Source organism: Nothobranchius furzeri, chromosome 19 (assembly GCF_043380555.1).
Source record: "Nothobranchius furzeri strain GRZ-AD chromosome 19, NfurGRZ-RIMD1, whole genome shotgun sequence".
Classification (NCBI taxonomy): Eukaryota; Metazoa; Chordata; class Actinopteri; order Cyprinodontiformes; family Nothobranchiidae; genus Nothobranchius; species Nothobranchius furzeri.
In genome coordinates, this window is record NC_091759.1 from 11,257,104 (window position 1) to 11,274,705 (window position 17,602).

At 38.1% G+C, this 17,602-nt stretch overlaps 1 protein-coding gene across 1 annotated transcript; it reads right to left on the bottom strand.

Moving 5' to 3' along the window:
* Nucleotides 1–1,438: 1,438 nt before the first annotated feature.
* LOC129164554 (mucin-22) lies at nucleotides 1,439–13,585 on the bottom strand. The gene is made up of 10 exons (XM_054745014.2): nucleotides 13,461–13,585; nucleotides 12,173–12,451; nucleotides 11,785–12,030; nucleotides 9,047–9,142; nucleotides 8,131–8,244; nucleotides 7,910–8,005; nucleotides 2,219–2,284; nucleotides 2,057–2,125; nucleotides 1,812–1,862; nucleotides 1,439–1,565 (listed from the first exon to the last, which is right to left on the bottom strand). Exons 1-10 carry the CDS (start codon nucleotides 13,510–13,512, stop codon nucleotides 1,504–1,506), a joined length of 1,131 nt encoding a protein of 376 aa, XP_054600989.2. The 5' UTR covers nucleotides 13,513–13,585; the 3' UTR covers nucleotides 1,439–1,503.
* Between the last annotated feature and the right edge of the window lie 4,017 nt (nucleotides 13,586–17,602).

Here is a 17,602-nt window from a genome sequence, read left to right on the forward strand (position 1 = left end):
TCAGACGGGCTTTGACGTGCTGCGACCGCTGCTTCGACAGCTCCAGTACACATCCGAGGTTCTTGGACCTGGCATTTCCTGATCTACCTGGGAGCCCCCCCCCCCCCCCCCCCCCACTGGGTACGTACACGGCAAAATAGCAGCTCATGTCATCACTTTATAAGCCTCGTGATATCTAGTCATAACAAAGACGACCAGATTCAATGACGTCAGCCTAAGGAGTCTGAACCAACCACACACACACACACACGCACCAACACAACATCCAAATCCATTTTCATCCATCACAGAGTTAGTCCTGGTAGATTGTTAAGAATTTATAATTAAGAAATTAAAGATTCTCAAACGATCCCAACTCTCTCTCTTTTCTTGTCTCAAAGTCAATACAGTGTTTAAATGAACTCCCTGATGATAAAAACAACCTATTCTTCTGATTATAAAAAGTGATCTACTTACAGTGTATTAAAATACAACTCTAGATAGTTACATCACTCTATTTCGTTACACCATTTACAAGAAGGGACACAGCAGACTGCACTTCTTGAGGATGCTTAGGTCCTTCAATGTCTGTAGCAAGATGCTGCAGATCTTCTACAAGTCTTTTGTTGAGAGTGTAATCTCTTCAGCCATCGTCTGTTGGGGTAGCAGCATCAGAAGCAGGGACCTGAAAAGGCTCAACAGCCAAATAAAAAAGGCTGGTTCTGTTCTGGGGACGACTGTGGAACCTCTGGAGGAGATAATGCAAAGAAGGATTCTCCAGAGAATCAAGAAAATGATGGACAACCCTGAGCATTCTCTTCTCAAGACTGTCCGACAACGGAAGAGTGTCTTCAGTCAGAGGCTTCTTCAGTTTGGCTGCAACACTGACCGCTACTGGAGATCCTTCCTGCCAACAGCCATTGTAATATACAACAACTCTTTGATGACTTGATTATTATTATTATTATTATTATTATTATTATTATGAGCTACTGCAGCAATCAATTTCCCTCTGGGATTAATGAAGTATTTTTGAATTTAATTGAATTGAATTTTAATTTAAATCTGCCATTGCTATTGGTAGAGAGGTATACCGTATGACATTAGCTGGTACATTATGATTACGGTATTTAAATAAAGCTGATTAACCGACAAAACTTTTAACTGCATGTAAAAGGAGATGCTATGTTTCAAGCTTTTTTTTTGCACAAAAACAATTTCAAACCATTTAAGCAGAAATTACATTTTTATTTAAAAAAAATAAATATTACATTGAGCTCACATATATATATATATACATATAAATGTGTATATATATTTATATATACACATATATTTATATTTATATATATATACATACATACATATATATATATATATATATATATATATATATATATATATATATATATATACATATATATACATATATATATATATGTATATATATATATATATATTATATATATGTATGTATGTATGTATATGGAAGATTCTGTTAAACAAAAGTGCAAAAGTTGGTTATTATAGTTCTTCTGGTGCTTTGGGTTTTTCCAACAAGAAATATGTTTTGTCTCCCATTGAATCTGTAAATAAAAAAATGTATATGCAGGTAACCGTTATGGAATATAAATTATATATTATAATAATATATAATATATATATATTATTTAAAAAATATAAAATATTTTTAATTGTGATTATTTCACATATTTAAATTCACTGTGAGCTAAAATACACATGAATGACCTTTTTTGGATGTCATAAAAGATTTAAGTTCATATGAAACATTTTCAGTGTCAGATTGAATACAAGGTGAAATACTTAGTTACCTTTATTGTTTAAATAGCAGGTAGCAGGACCAGCCAAGGAATATGGGCTGTCTGTAGGGAGAAGTTACAGAAGCTGAATACGTGCATGTGAGACAAACTTTTACCAAGTATTTTATAACAGATCTTCCCGTCAAATGCACCTAAACCTACATTATCATAATAAAAAGAATTTCCAACTGAGCCAAGGCTAAAACAATAATTCACACTAAAATCTGAACCCAAAAGACAAAAGCCATGTAATTTACCTGTTTCACATTTGTTTACGGGTAGATCAGCTATAGTTGAATATGTATGATCATCTTGATTTGACACATCTAATAAAATACAAAGTTATTTAAACAAAAACATAATAAAAAAAACTACAACAGATTTGCATTTGTGGTATGATGCCAGTTTCCATTCCTCACCATATGTGTATTGAAGTTCTATCCCATCTGACACCTCATCATAGGCATGGAACTGTTTGTCAGCTTCTGCAAAACAACAATAAAAGTCACAAATGAAAATAATAAAAAAAAAGTTAATAAATAAATTATGTATTTTTTTTTAAAGTTTATTTTCATTTATTCACAAATTTAAAAAAACACAAAACAGGTTTGCAAAATAAAAAATGAAAAGGGAACTGAAAGAAGCAAAACTTATGTTATCTGTTCCCCTTAACCAAAATAAGTACAAATGACAACAAAGTTATTATAGTTAAAATATATCTACATATAGATATGAAAAATATATTAAAACATATATATTTTTTATTTAAAAGTTAATTTTCATTTACTCACAAATAAAAACAAAACACAAAACAGGTTTTCAAAAAGGGAACTGAAAGAAGCAAAACTTTTGTTATCTGTTCCCCCAACTAGATTATTTGACAGCAGCTCAGTTCAGGTTGATGATCCAAGCTTGTTTATCCAGTCCTTGGATAAACAATGCTGCAGTATCTTGGATAAAGTAGCTCCTGTTAAGTAGATAACTTTTTCTAGCAAGAGAAAAAGTCCCTGGATTAATCAAAATATTTACAGTCTCAGAAGGACATGCCGCAGAGCCGAGAGACGTTGGAAGTCAACTAGAATAGAAAGTCACAGGCTGCAATTTAAAGAACTGATAACAACTCTGAATGAGACGGTGAAAACTTCCAGGGCCACATTGCTCAGCTGATTGCTGTAAACAGAAACAACTCTAAAGTCCAGTTTGACACCAGAAACCAGATTGTTCCACCTCACGCCCCTCTTATGCCAGTTTACTCAAGGTCTGACTGGAAGAACTTTCTAGCATTCTTTGAGGATCAAATCAGAAACATCAGGGCAGGTTTCTCACCCCCATCTACTTCCACCCCCCCCCCCCCCCCCCCCCCCCCATCATGGTCCGTCTTTACTCCCGCAGATTTCCAGGACATTTGGCTTATTCAGAAACACATGCTGATTTCATTCCTACTACCTTGTTAATCAGGATGTTTGACCAAATTGGCCCATGCACTGTAGATTTTATTAATTTATCCCTACAATCTGGCTCTGTACCATTTGTTTTCAAGCATGCAGTTGTTTATCCCATCCTTAAAAAAAACAAGTTTGGACTCATCTCAGCCTAAAAACAGACCCATTTCTAAATTACCCTTTATCTCTAAAATATTGGAAAAGGTTGTGGCAGATCAAGTGATTACTTTTCTGGAATTACACAACAGTTTTGATAAATTCCAGTCTGGTTTTCGTGAAAAGCATTCAACAGAAACAGCTTTGCTTAAAGTTTCCAGTGACATCATGATGGCTGCAGACAACGGGGAATTCACAGTGTTAGTATTGGTAGATCTTTCTGCAGATTTTGACACTGTTGATCACAGCACCTTAATTAACAGACTTGGTGACTCGGTGGGGATCTCTGGAACTGTTCTAGACTGGTTTAGATCGTACCTTTCTAACAGAAGTTACAGTGTACGTAGAAACCAAATCATGTCAGATTCTACTGATCTGTTCTGTGGGGTACCCCAAGGCTCTGTTTTGGGTCCACTCCTGTTTCTGTTGTATATACATCCTCTTGGACAGATACTTGATTCTTTTCATAATGTCTCTTATCACCTATATGCAGATGATATTCAGCTGTACTGCTCCTTTAAGGATTCTGAGTTCTACAAACTGTCTGAATTACTAGAGTGTCTATCAGCTATCACCAGCTGGCTAGAAGATAACTTCCTTCAGTTAAACTCTGAAAAGACCGAATGTCTGATCATTGCCCCTGAGAGCATGGTTCCCCTGATTAGTCTAAAACTTGGTCATTTATCCTCTGCCGTCAAGACAAACTTAAGAAATTTGAGTGTTATTTTTGACCAATCAAGGTCTCTTGAAGGTCACTCAAAAACGTTGGTCCGAAACTGTTTTTATAATTTAAGAAATATCTCCAAACTGCGAAGGTTGGTGTCAAAACATGAACTTGAAATGGTTATCCACACCTTTATCTCCTCCTAACTAGATTACTGTAACACACTCTTCACATGTTTTAACAAAAAAAGCCCTTTACCACCTTCAGTTGGTCCAGAACTCTGCAGCGAGGCTCCTAACTGGAGCAAACAGAAGAGCTCACATCACTCCTATTCTGATGTCTCTGCACTGGTTACCCGTTAACTTTAGAGTTCGTTTTAGAATCCTGATTATAACTTTCAATGTTCTACATGGTCAAACTCCTACCTATGTTACTGAACTGTTAAAGCCTTATGCTCCAACCCGAGCCTTCAGGTCCACACGCCAGAACCTTCTAGAAGTTCCAAAGACCAGATACAAAAGCCGAGGTGATCGCTCCTTCCAGACTGTTGCACTCTGACTTTGGAATGATCTTCCTTTATCCTTACGCAGCTTTGACAGTCTGGACACTTAAAAAACAGCTTAAGACCCTTTTATTTAAAGCTGCTTTTAACTAAACCTTTTATTTTCTTATTTTTAACTCAAATTTTTAATCTTTAATCTGTTTATGAAAATTTATAATTTTACGACTTTATTTTCCTGATGTTAATCAAATTCTGTTCTGAGAGCATTTTGATTTAATGATGTTAATCTGTTTATGATTTAATGACTGTTTTATTTTATTTTTGATCAATATGAAGCACTTTGTGATTCTATGTCTGTGATAAGTGCAAAATAAATACAAATGACAACAAAGTTACTATAGTTAAAATATATCTACATATAGATATGTAAAAATATAGTAAAAAAACTATATATGTATATATATATATATATATATATATATATATATATATATATATATATATATATATATATATATATATATATATATGTATATAGATGTGGCAGTGTGAGTGTCCTGTCACAGTGTCCCGATTGATCGTGCGCCCTGGCTACTTGGCCATGGGGATGTCCCTTTGGCTGACTGGTTAGAGCATATGACTCTCACCTGGGAGTCTGGGGATCGAATCCCGCCTGGACCCTCGTTTTTCCACCTTGCCACATATATATATATATATATATATATATATATATATATATATATATATATATATATATATATTTTTTTTTTCCTGGTTTAAAATCATGAGCTAAATATGATACTGTGACATGTTTGAATTTAGCAATTTATGTGTGTGGAATGTGTAGCAGGATTGGTTGGCTTTCAACCAGTTATTTGGTTGGTCTATTACTACTGGAAAGTTCCGTATAAAATACAGCGGTGTCACCCTCTCTCTCTCTCTCTCTCTCTCTCTCTCTCTCTCTCTCTCTCTCTCTCTCTCTCTCTCTCTCTCTCTCTCTCTCTCTCTCTCTCTCTCTCTCTCTCTCTCTCTCTCTCTCTCTCTCTCTCTCTCTCTCTCTCTCTCTCTATCTCTCTCTCTCTCTCTCTCTCCATTGTGCTTCCACTGCTAAGAGGACTGCCGGTATCGCCGACCCGTGCTTGTGTGTGATACCTTTGCACTTTTATTATAAGTATGGCTAATCCAGGGGACAAATTACACAGAGGCTTCTGGGGGAGCCCTGTGAGATGGGGGGATGAATGTTTTGACCTGGCCACCCAGAAAATCTGTGTTTATTAGATATTAATAAAGGGCTCCAAGTCTATTTTGTCTTGGCCCCCAAATGCCTTGAAACAGCTCTGGGTATGGGACTGAGTTTTTAAGGTGATCAAAGTTGTATCAAATATATAAATATTACAAAATGTAGTGGTGAAAAATCTCTCTACCTATATCTTTTTGTTTCCTTGTCCTGTCTGGCTCTTATCTTGCTGCATCTCCTTTCAATCCTCTAGAAAACGGCTTACCTACTTTTTCACCTCATGAGCTGTTTTTTGAACTAAGCAGCTCAAAGGGATCTTCCGACTGCGCGGTCATGCCAGCGAGATGACGTCACCACGGCACAAGAGCGCGTCAGGCACAAATAAAAGACGGAAAGTACCAGAGATAATCAGCAGACACGAACAATCGTGTGTCAATTACACCTTTTGCGTGGAGCCACTTTGAGAATATTACTGTGGCCATGCGCATGACGAAGATGCCTATATCAACAATTAGCGTTCTCCATTCTCGCCACTCAAAAGTTCCAGTATGCAGAGATTCCATATAAATAATGTAATATAGGTTTAGACTGGATCGTTATCAAGCTCCTCCTGTGTGTGTATTTTGAGGGCTTCCTGGGGATTCCATCCTCCCTTGGCTCTGCTGCAATTCGAACCCTGGGCTAATCTCAGAGGTCAGAATTTCATGGATATTAAGGAGTAATACTCCAAATCTTGCCGTTTTCTGCCTTCCACTCCTTCAGCTAACTACCACTTCCTAAACAGGAGCGTCACAACTTCTTTGTGGCTTAGGAGTCAGGCACTAATTACTCCTGCTTCAGGGGTCGCTCGGGTGTTGGCTCATCCTGTTGGAAACACGGCTCTTATCCGTTCTGTGTGGCCATTCATTCAGACACGGTACGTGTTAATTTATGAGTGTACCTATTTGTTTTATTTGTCCTTGGGAAACAAGGTGGCATTGTTGCTTTTTATTTGATGGTTAAAACGAAACAAAGGTTATTTTACTCTCACAGTTTGTAATTCACAATTAGTAGTGTTGAGTTTAGCCGTAAGTTAGCACCGTGAATTACTCTTCACTTCTCGTGCTACAATTTGGCGTTGCTGGAAGGATGAGCCAACATCTGAGTGATCCCTGTTGCAGAAGAAATTATTCTGAGGTGTTTTTTTGCAGAGCAAAGCTGCCCTCCCAGTGGAGGGTAACTCTGAAGTGCCTTTTTTTCCCTCCACCTGAACCAATCCTCATGTAACCCTCTTATCTCTTTTAAGGTAGCGCGACTCGGGTTGCGAATGACCACAGTCACCAATTCTTGTCATGTGTCTTGCCCATGTATGTCTGATCTCTGAATTGTGTGTACTGAAACTCTAATTTCCTTCCGGGATTAATCAAGTATTGATTGATTGATTGATTAGTGCCCAACTCCTGTGCCACAAAAACGCTCCTTTTTAGGAGGTAGTAGTTAGCTGAAGCAGTGGAAGGTAGAAAACTCCTTAATATCCATGAAATTCTGACATCTCACCTCTGATTGGCTAGCAGCAATGCAAATCTAACACTGACTGTTTGCTGTGCAACACTGATGATTTATCTCCACAAATAAGACAAGCCTGGAGGAGTTCTGCCATGCTGCGGAGTTGCTAATGCTAACAGTTAGTTTCTACTTGCCGAGATACTCTTTTCTCTCATAAACACTAAATCTGCAGGGCCAAGATGGGTGAGTCCATGAATGCTAATTTTCAGTGTGACGTAGATCTGTGTGGCTTTTTCTGACACATCATCCGTTTTTTTTTTGGCGGCTATTGCAGGAAAAAAAGGAAGAAGACTATTTTCATGTTCAGCCCACATGTAATGTGGGTAATGTGTATGGAACTCAAAAAGAACAGAACCTCAAATTTAATAAAACTGCATTCAGCTTCCAAGGATGTAGGCGCAATAGGAAATGTTTATGTTTATGAAAATGTTTATGAAATACAGTCCCAGGTTTAATAACACAATTGTGTCCACATCTGTTTGTTTTACACTTAAAATTAAACATCTAGCTGATATTGGTCAATGTGACGAGTGTGACCAGACATTTGATTTTGACTTGAATTACCATGTTTCTTTAATCTGCATCTCCAGGTGACAAAGACGATGATGATAATCAGGAAGATGAAACCACAGATTCCTGCCGCCAGACTGAAATACAGAGCTTTTTCCACAGGGGGAAAAAAATTTGATGACATCATAACATGTTTAGAAAATACAAACCAGTCAAAACATAAAAGTTTTGGAACAACTTACATTGAAATACAATAATTATATATCTGATGTCACCTTTAGAAGTAGAAGACGCAGCCGTAGTGGTAGCAGTCACAGTAGAAGACGGTTGTGTCATAAGTGGTGTTGGTTTTGTTGTTGCTGTTTTTTCTGTTTTCATTGTTGTTTTTGCTGTATAGGAAAGAAAAAATGTGTTAAAGTAAAATGTTCGGTTTATGTTAGGGCTGGTCAGCATGGAACAAAATCCCATCACTATATTTTTCACATAAAACAATATCACGGTATAAAGCAAATCACTGTTTTGTTAATTATTACAGCTCTCTGGTACTTTAAAGTGAGATTTGAAGCTATCAGAAGGTAATTTTGTTTCTTCAGAAGTATTTTCAAATGCATAAACAGTAGCCGTTAGTGCATCCTTATATATATATATATATATATATATATATATATGTGTGTGTGTGTGTGTGTGTGTGTGTATAGTGACACATATATATATATATATATATATATATATATATATATATATATATGTGTGTGTGTGTGTGTGTGTGTGTGTGTGTGTATAGTGACTCTATTCTAGCCACTGATTGGTCCAGCGTGGAGCAACGGCTAATGTGATTGGCTGTTCTTTATATCAAAGTTTCTATCAACTCATTTTCATGTTTCCATCAAGGAAATGTGATGAAATATTTAGTGCTAACGTTCTAAAACTGTGAAAAGGGAGGAGATCATCACTCTGTGTTCTGTCTGTGGTCAGCTAATGTTATGTTGCATTGGTGTGTGCTGCAGGTTTGTCAGAGGTTTGTGTTTCCTGCTTTTAGTGACGAGCCCATGGGTGTGAGCCTCAAAGAGGGAACAGACGTCAGAACAACACTGATTGTAAAACGAGAGCTCAGCAACCATCTACAACTGGCAGCATCATTAGGTTTGACTCTTCCCTATAAAGTCACCAGGCACCACATGTTTATATCACCCGTTGATGTTGTTCCAGCAGTACTTGCACTTGTTAAATATGTTGTGGATCTTTCTGTTGTGGCTGGTGTTGTACTTGTTGTTGTCCTCTTTCCTCCTGAGTGGGAAAGACAAAAAAAGTGGGGGGAAAAATCAAATAACCCTTCAAGATGCTTTCAAAGCTTTCAAAAAATAAACTGGATAATTATCTGCCAAGACAAAGGTAAAGTATTCGTCATAACAAATACAAGCGGCTAACATTTAAAATCAACCCAATTCAAGATGGCCACCGATCTTGGTAGATAATAGCAAAGATTTACAACAATATTGCCTAAAACACCATCATAAACGTTGGGAGACTTTTGGCTAAATGTTTCAATTAAAGCTTGATTGACTTTCAAAAGAGGGAAAATGTCCATAACTCAGTCAATCTGACAGATTTTCCCTGAAATGCGAACGACAAATGAGAAAGCACTTGAAGCAATCAAAATTCTACATTTTCTGTAATTTTTACTCGACCCAACTTGCTGCTTCCCTGTCAGATGCAGCATTCATGACAAGTTCCCTATTTCTTCATCAGTTTTCTGTTTAGTATAATAAAGCTGTACTTCCAAACTTGCAGGTCCTGCAGCTGTATTTAACAAAACGTTCTGCTGAGATCATTTTTTGGTCAAAAGCAAAGGAAGAAGAGAGATGTTGAAGGAAAAGATGGAGAAATGAGAACTGCTGATTCATTGCTGAAAGAAGAACCAACATTCTTATATTTGTTTTTTAGTGGTCTAAAATCCTTTTAAATCCTCTTGGGATTAGCTCGTTATTATTTTACTTGTGTAGATTATGTTGATTAGCATCAGTGTTCATTTCCACTTTGTGCTCACTGATCTTGTCTCTATCCTCCTCTGTGTTTGCGTGGATGACTATGCTGTGACCTTGTTTGTTGGTGTGATAATGACTACGGTAAAAGTCACATGATGCATGAGGCAGGAAATAGAATACCCACAGAAAGTCTCGACAACATAAACTGATGCAAAAGCACAGGAGACATATTCTACTACATTTTCTACTAAACAGGTTAAAGGCCCTGGCTGAGATTTCAGGTTCTGCTCTAGACTGGCTCTCTTCTTATCTCACTAACAGAACATTCACAGTGAAGTCAGAAACCTTCTCTTCAGACACTGCCTCTCTAACATGCGGGGTCCCACAAGGTTCAGTTCTAGGGCCTCTACTATTCACATTCTATATTCTTCCCCTAGCTGGCATCATTCAGTCTTTCCCAGACATCTCCTACCACATCTACGCTGACGATATACAGCTCTATATGTCCTTCATGCCACACCAGTTGGCCAGGCTGGCCACACTTGTACTCTGCCTGACCCAGATCAGTAACTGGCTGTCCAGCAACTTTCTTGTCCTCAATGCTAACAAGACAGAGACCCTGATCGCTGCACCCCCGGAACTTCAGCCAAAAATCGAGCAAGAAATTGCGTCTTTTTGCCCATCAGCCAAGGCCAACATTAGAAACCTGGGAGTTATTTTTGATCCAGTTTTAAGTTTAGACTCACACGTCAAAACCATCTCCCGCTCTTGTTTCTTTCAACTGAGAAACATTTCAAAAGTCCGTAAACTGGTTTCTACTGCAGATCTGGAAAAAATCATCCATGCCTTTGTATCATCACGCTTAGACTACTGTAACGCTCTTTTTACTGGTCTCAGCAGAACCTCCCTCTCACGCCTTCAAGCCATCCAAAATGCAGCAGCCAGACTCCTAACCAAATCCAGCAGACAAGCTCACATCACCCCAGTTTTACAGTCCCTCCACTGGCTCCCGGTAGAATATAGAATACAGTTTAAAGTTTTAGTCCTGACCTATAGAGCTCTTAACAACCAGGCTCCAAGCTACCTATCTGAGCTTTTATCCCCACACACCACTTCACGGAACCTTAGATCCACATCTGAAAACCTCCTGGCTGTTCCTCGAACCAGACTGAAAACCAAAGGGGACAGGGCCTTTCAGACTATTGCCCCCAGACTTTGGAACAGTCTACCTTCAAATCTCCATCTTTCTAACACTGTAGAGGTCTTTAAAAATCATCTAAAAACTCACCTTTTCATCCAGGCGTTCCCTCCCTAAATGTTTCAAAAAGAAGGCTTTGTTCTTGTTCACACCTTCACTTTGTTTATACTCATGATTTTATTTTCTATTTTATCACTGCTATTGTTTTTCTGATGTTTTTATTGGTTACAGGTATTTGCCCTGATCTTTATCATGTTGTACAGCGCTTTGTGATTTATATCTGTGAAAGGCGCTCTATAAATAAACTTTTACTTACTTACTTACTATATGTAACTACAAACTGTCTCTGCATTAGGATTAAAGAGCTGGTGTTGTCTCTACATGACCATCTATGGAGCTGAAATATATATGAAATATTGTTTCAGATCAATTTCTTTGCAAGATCATCTAAATGTGATCATAGGTAAGATGGCCTTTCTACTACAGGACTACTTAATCATAAATGTGAACAATTAGTGTCTTTATTTGTCACTTTGAGGGGAAAATATCAAATGAATCCTCACTTAATAATAATAATAATAATAACAATAATAATGATAATAATAACGATAATAATACATTTTATTTTAAAGCACCTTTCAGGAAGCCCAAGGTCACTTGACAGGAAAATACATTAAAACAACAATAAAACACAATGAAGAAAAGAACATAGAAAAAAACTTGTGCAGGAACTAAAAATATCTCACCTTGATGTTTGTTGTTTTGGGTCACTTTCAGATAAACGGCTGGTTTTCCATTACAGAAGTACAGTCCAAAGTCAGAGAGCTGAACTTGTGTGATTTTCAACTTTTCTCCCCCAGGAGGAACAGCAGACCTGATGTGTTCTGGTCTTCCAGCGATTTCTCTGCTCCATGACGGTTTATATCCCTCAGAAGCATTCAAGCATTTTATAGTTGTGTCCTTTCCTTCTTTAACGGTCTGAGTCCTTGTTCCTGTGAAGAGACACAGATTAAAAATAAATGTCTAATTCAAAAATAATTATGTACAACTGACTGGTGCAAAGGTTATCCAAGTTAGCGATGAATAAAATGTTTTTTTTAATTAAATAAAATGTTATTTTATAAAGTTTGTTACCTGATGGGATCACTGTCAGCTCCACAGCTGATTCATTGTTACAGAAGTATCTTCCAGAGTCTGAGACTTCAACTTTCATTATGTATAGTGACTTATCATGTTGTGAATCATAAAGTTTATTGGGGTCTTTAATGTGTTTTATGGTTGTGGAGCCATCATTTGTAAGTATGTATTCTTTAATCCCATTTCTCTCCATGCTCCATGTCACGATGTCCCCCCCAGGGCGACCACAAGATAAAGTGGTCGACTTTTTCTCTTTAACGGCTTCATGGGGTAAATCTGTGAAATAAAAACAACTTTTAAAACTTAATTTCTTCACTCTGACTTTAAACGTCATAAGCGGTCAACAATAATGAAATACAAACAAACAATAGCCTACAATCGTCATAGAGTCACTTCCATCTTTGACACAAATCACAGGTGTGGCTTTGAACACAAAACCATAGTTTCCATTTAATCTAGGGATGCACCGATCAGGATTTTTGCTGCCGATCACCGATACCAATATCAAAGAATGCTGATCACCGATACGATCACCGATACCGATATCAAAGAATGCTGATCAGCCATACCGATCACCGATACCGATATCAAAGAATGCTGATCACCGATACCGATCACCGATACCGATATCAAAGAATGCTGATCACCGATACCGATCACCGATACCGATATCAAAGAATGCTGATCGCCCATACGATCACCGATACCGATATCAAAGAATGCTGATCACCGATACCGATCACCGATACCGATCACGTGGATTGGCCAGAAATTTTCTACAACATTATAATGAGTGCTACAAACTACATAATCTGGGAATAAAGGAAATGTAACCTAATCTAAAATGGTCTGTATCGGTCTGCTTTGATCTATTTTGAAAACTCCGATCAAAATCGATAGGGGCGCTATCGGCCGATTGGGATCAAACGCCGATCCATCGGTGCATCCCTAATTTAATCCCATTTAACCCTTTGATTTAACCTGGTAGAACACATTTTAGCTAACAAATCTTACCCAACAAACATCGAACTTCAGCAGGAAGACAACTAAACTAAAAATCATTCTAAAACAACTTGTGAAAATATGTTTGAATAACAAGAACCCGATCACTTATTTTAAAACTACATCATGTCATAACACCAACTGTCCCAGAACAAATGATTTAAACAATTAAATTGCAGAAAACGTTGTAGTTTCTGAGGTTGTTACTCCATATACTTGTGTAATAAAGCTCTATTGTAACAGAAACGCCCGTTTCACACGTTTAAACACAAAACAATCTTACCTGCAGTGACACAAGAGCCCAGAACAAAGACCAACAGGATGGTCAACCTCATCTTGACACCCTGAACCGTGTCTGACAACAGCGCTATCTGATCCGAGAACAGAAACTAATTCGGATGAGCATGCTCAGGTTTTTTTGTCCTTTTTTTGACATTAGCTTCTGTTCGTGGTTTTGAGTCAGACTGTTACTTCCTAAAAACGAGACTGCTACAGTTCAGCTTCATCCAGAAACTGGACTTTTATTACTGGACTGCCAACAGGTTTCTGAGGCTTTCTTACATAGAAATAAATGTTAATTTCCAGTTGCTTCAATCTACAAATTAAAGGTCAATCAATTCAGTCTGCTCATTCTTTTATGTTAGAGATCATCTATGTTGAGAAAATATGAAATTACATTTATTATGAAGAAATATTCTAAATAAGAGTCTGTAGGCACTCCTTGAGGATGATTTTTGGTTAACATGCTACTAAATTTATGCGCGATACCAGTTAACTTTACAGGATTTTCACCATTTTTGTTATTTTTAAGCAACTCCAAAACTTAGGAAGTTTTACATCTACTTTTATTAATAATTTCGAAAAATCTGATGAAAATCCTCCCTGTGGTTTATGGGATGTTTGTTAGGGTAGCACTGTTGCTGTGCAGAGAGACGGTTGCAGGTTAAAATCCCAGCTGCTGCATGTTCTCCTCATGCATGAGTTCGTTTACTCCAGACATTCCGGTTTGATCTCACAGACCAAAAACAAGCATGCTAAGGTTAACTAGCATCTGCAAAGTGTGTGTGTGTGCATAAGTGATTGTTTGTTTCCATTTGGTGGTGACACCAATCAGCCTAGCATGCATGAGTTTGGTGTGTGGGAAGAAACCTTCAATATCTGTAAAAACAAACTACACTAGCCAGTACCTAACAAAAAACTAAATAAATAATCACCATCGAATCAGGATTACAGCAGAATGTTGACACAGATCAACAGCAGGACGGCTTTTTTTAATTCTGTACGTGCTTCTGCTAGTTACTAAAATAAATGTAGGCATCTTAGGAGCTGTTTTTAAAACTCCTGTGACGTTGTTTTCATTTAAGATTCACTTCTGCTTCCAGTTTTACTATTTATTCTCATTAATCACTGATTTTGTGTAAAACACTGAAAGCTTCCTGTTCCTTTTGAAAAACAGGAAGTATAACTTATTCATGTGCAAAGGTCATAAATGCCTTAAATAGAAATAATATTCATAATTAGTCACTGTTTTAAATATCCTTTAATAGGTTTAATTAAGTTGGAGTTTAGATATTATTTAGAGAGTTGTAATGTTCACAGGAGAAATGGTCTGAGGTGATTGAAAACCAAACAAAGCCACAAATGAAATTTTGACTTTACTTTTCAAAGATGTCAACTGGTTCCACTAAACCTAGCAGCGGAAATGTAAAGAGTAAAATGGGAGAAGATCAAATTTCATTTTTAAAGCCTTTGTAGCAACAATCTTCTACAGACCTGTAGAAAACCAATAGAGCGCTGTGATTGGACCGCTATGGATGTCAGTGAATGGGCAGTTTACCTGATGTCATAGAAGATGCAAACCAAACTGATAGAGCTGTGATTGGCCAGGCACCAGATGGGTGGGGCTGTGGAGGAGATTCCAGTGGAGCATTGCTAGACCACCCTTTTGCTTTGGGAATCTGAAGGTCTATATTGCTAGGATATATTACTCCACTAAAATGATGCAGTCACTCGAGCATTACCATGCTGCTTGCATAGCAGCATCCAGAGGTGTGGACTCGAGTCACGTGACTTGGACTCGAATCAGACTTGAGTCATTATTTTAATGACTTCTGACTTGACTTGATCAAATCTATAAAGACTCACGACTTGACTCAGACTTGAACACCAATGACTTGCGACTTGAATCGACTTGCATCAATTGACTTGAGCATGTTTGATATTTTAGCACATAAGTGGCCCGACATGGACAAAAATCATAAATCGTTCTTCGTCCTGGGTTTGATTTACTGCTAAATGCAGCAGCACTTGGTTTATAATCAGTTTCAGTTGCACTTCCTGCTTGTTTGAGCAAATAAATGAAGCTTTAAGAAGCTTTATTTCTGCAGTTTATTTATCATTGTCATTAAATTGATGTTGGACAGATGACCTGATTATGAGTTGAAAATTCAAAGTTAAGGACGTGGACTTAACTTGGACTTTCACATCACTGACTTTGGACTCGACTTGGACTTGACTCGAGACTTGACTGGAAAGACTTGTAACTTACCTGTGACTTGCAAAGCAGTGACTTGGTCACACCTCTGGCAACATCACTCATGGTTCATCTGCTCTGATTGTTTTGTTTCAACTCCGTTCAGTCATACTTCTGCAAAACATCTATAATTGGCGTCAATCTGCTGACATCGACCTTGCAAGGCTGCGTTCACCTTCAGCTAGAACAAAGACAGAGGCTTTCTCTGGAGAAACCAGGGAGCACGCTTTTGAGCATTAATTACATCTACATCATTACAATTCACCCCCTCAGAGTTTTCATAACTGTAAACTTGATCAATTGAAACCTAAAATGTATTTTTTCTGAATCAGGTTGGAAACATGAGAGTCAATGGGGACTTGCTCCATTCTGGAACCATCCCCCAGTGGATGAGCGCAGAACTGCGACTTTTGTCACCCATGTTGACTTCACTTTAGGCAGGCATGGTTTGCCCCTTGGTCTCTGTACTGTTTAACTTGGAAAGAGAATAATCATCCTAAAGCTTCATATTAATCAATGAGACTAACTTAGTGAACTAGCAATAATGACATGATCACTGATTGTTCAAGTCGTAGGTCCTCTGTAACAACTTCCAGAGCTCGACTGGCTTTCTTCTAGAGAAATCTGAACATCAACTGAGCATTTCTTAATTTTCTTTCCTAAAAATAAAAACTGTTTTCTTGGAAAATCTACAGTGCACTGTAAACCCGAATGTTCAAAATGATCAACTAATCTGGAATTAGACTTAATATGAAAAAAAAAAATGTTTTCCCAAACTCAAATGTGTCATTATTTAATTTTTGAGTCAAACTTTTCAACTAATCTGACCTATTTATCAATCAAGTACAATTAATAGTTACCGTAAATCCTCTAATACAGGACCGGGCCTGTATTTGACTCAAGCCCATCAAGCTCCAGGCTTTTATTGGAAGGAGGACCAGAATTAGAGGCAGGCCTCTATTTCTATTTGAGCAAAATGAACTAATGGTTCGCTGGAGTTTTTGACAATTAAAATTGCACCCACATTTTCAAAGTTAAACACATTTCTTTTAACAACGGTAGTTTCTGCTTCAGCCCTCTCCCCCTCCCCCTGCGCAGCGGCCGCAAACTCACTGATGCGCCTGCAGCCTCTCGGAGTTCCTGCTGCTCTGAACATTAAAATAATTATTTCATTTTCTGTTCCTCACTTCTGATGACCTTCAATGGTGTCTGTTTGTTGCAACCACCAGGTACAAAAACTAACTTGTTTTTATTTGACTATTTTTCTGTCCTGCCTGTTTATTATCTTCCTGCATCTCCTCTCAATCCTAAAGAGAAACTGCTACCTGGGTTCATATATATTCACCTCATGAGTTACCTTTGAACTGCAGTTCTAAAAGATCTACCGACCGCAAAAACAGCGGAGTGCCGCTACTTGGTGGCCGCATCAGTGATCGGTGCGTCACCGGAGGACAAGGTGATGCGGCCCGCTCCACAGCATGCAACGAAACACATCAGGTGCAAATAAAAGACAGAAAACATAAAAGGAAATGAGCTGACATGAACGATCGCGTGTTAAATTAGTTTTTGAGGTGGCGACACCTGATTTGATAATGTTACTGTGGCCGTGCTCAGGACGCAGATGTCTGGAGCACGTCAACAATCAGAGCTTTGCATGCGCAAGCTGGTTAAGGTTAGGATGGGGGTGAGGGGAAGAATAAATTGCAAGAGGGTAAACATCACAATTTGGTTAAATGTCCGTTTTACGGCGGGTGTCAGTACCGACGCTCTGGCACGGCGCATTGCCCCCCTGAGCGCAGGAGCTTGTCACCTGCTGACACCAGGCTGCTGTCTTTTCCGTGGACTGCATCTTGCCGGTCATTATCACGTGACAGCGACTAGTCGATGACAGA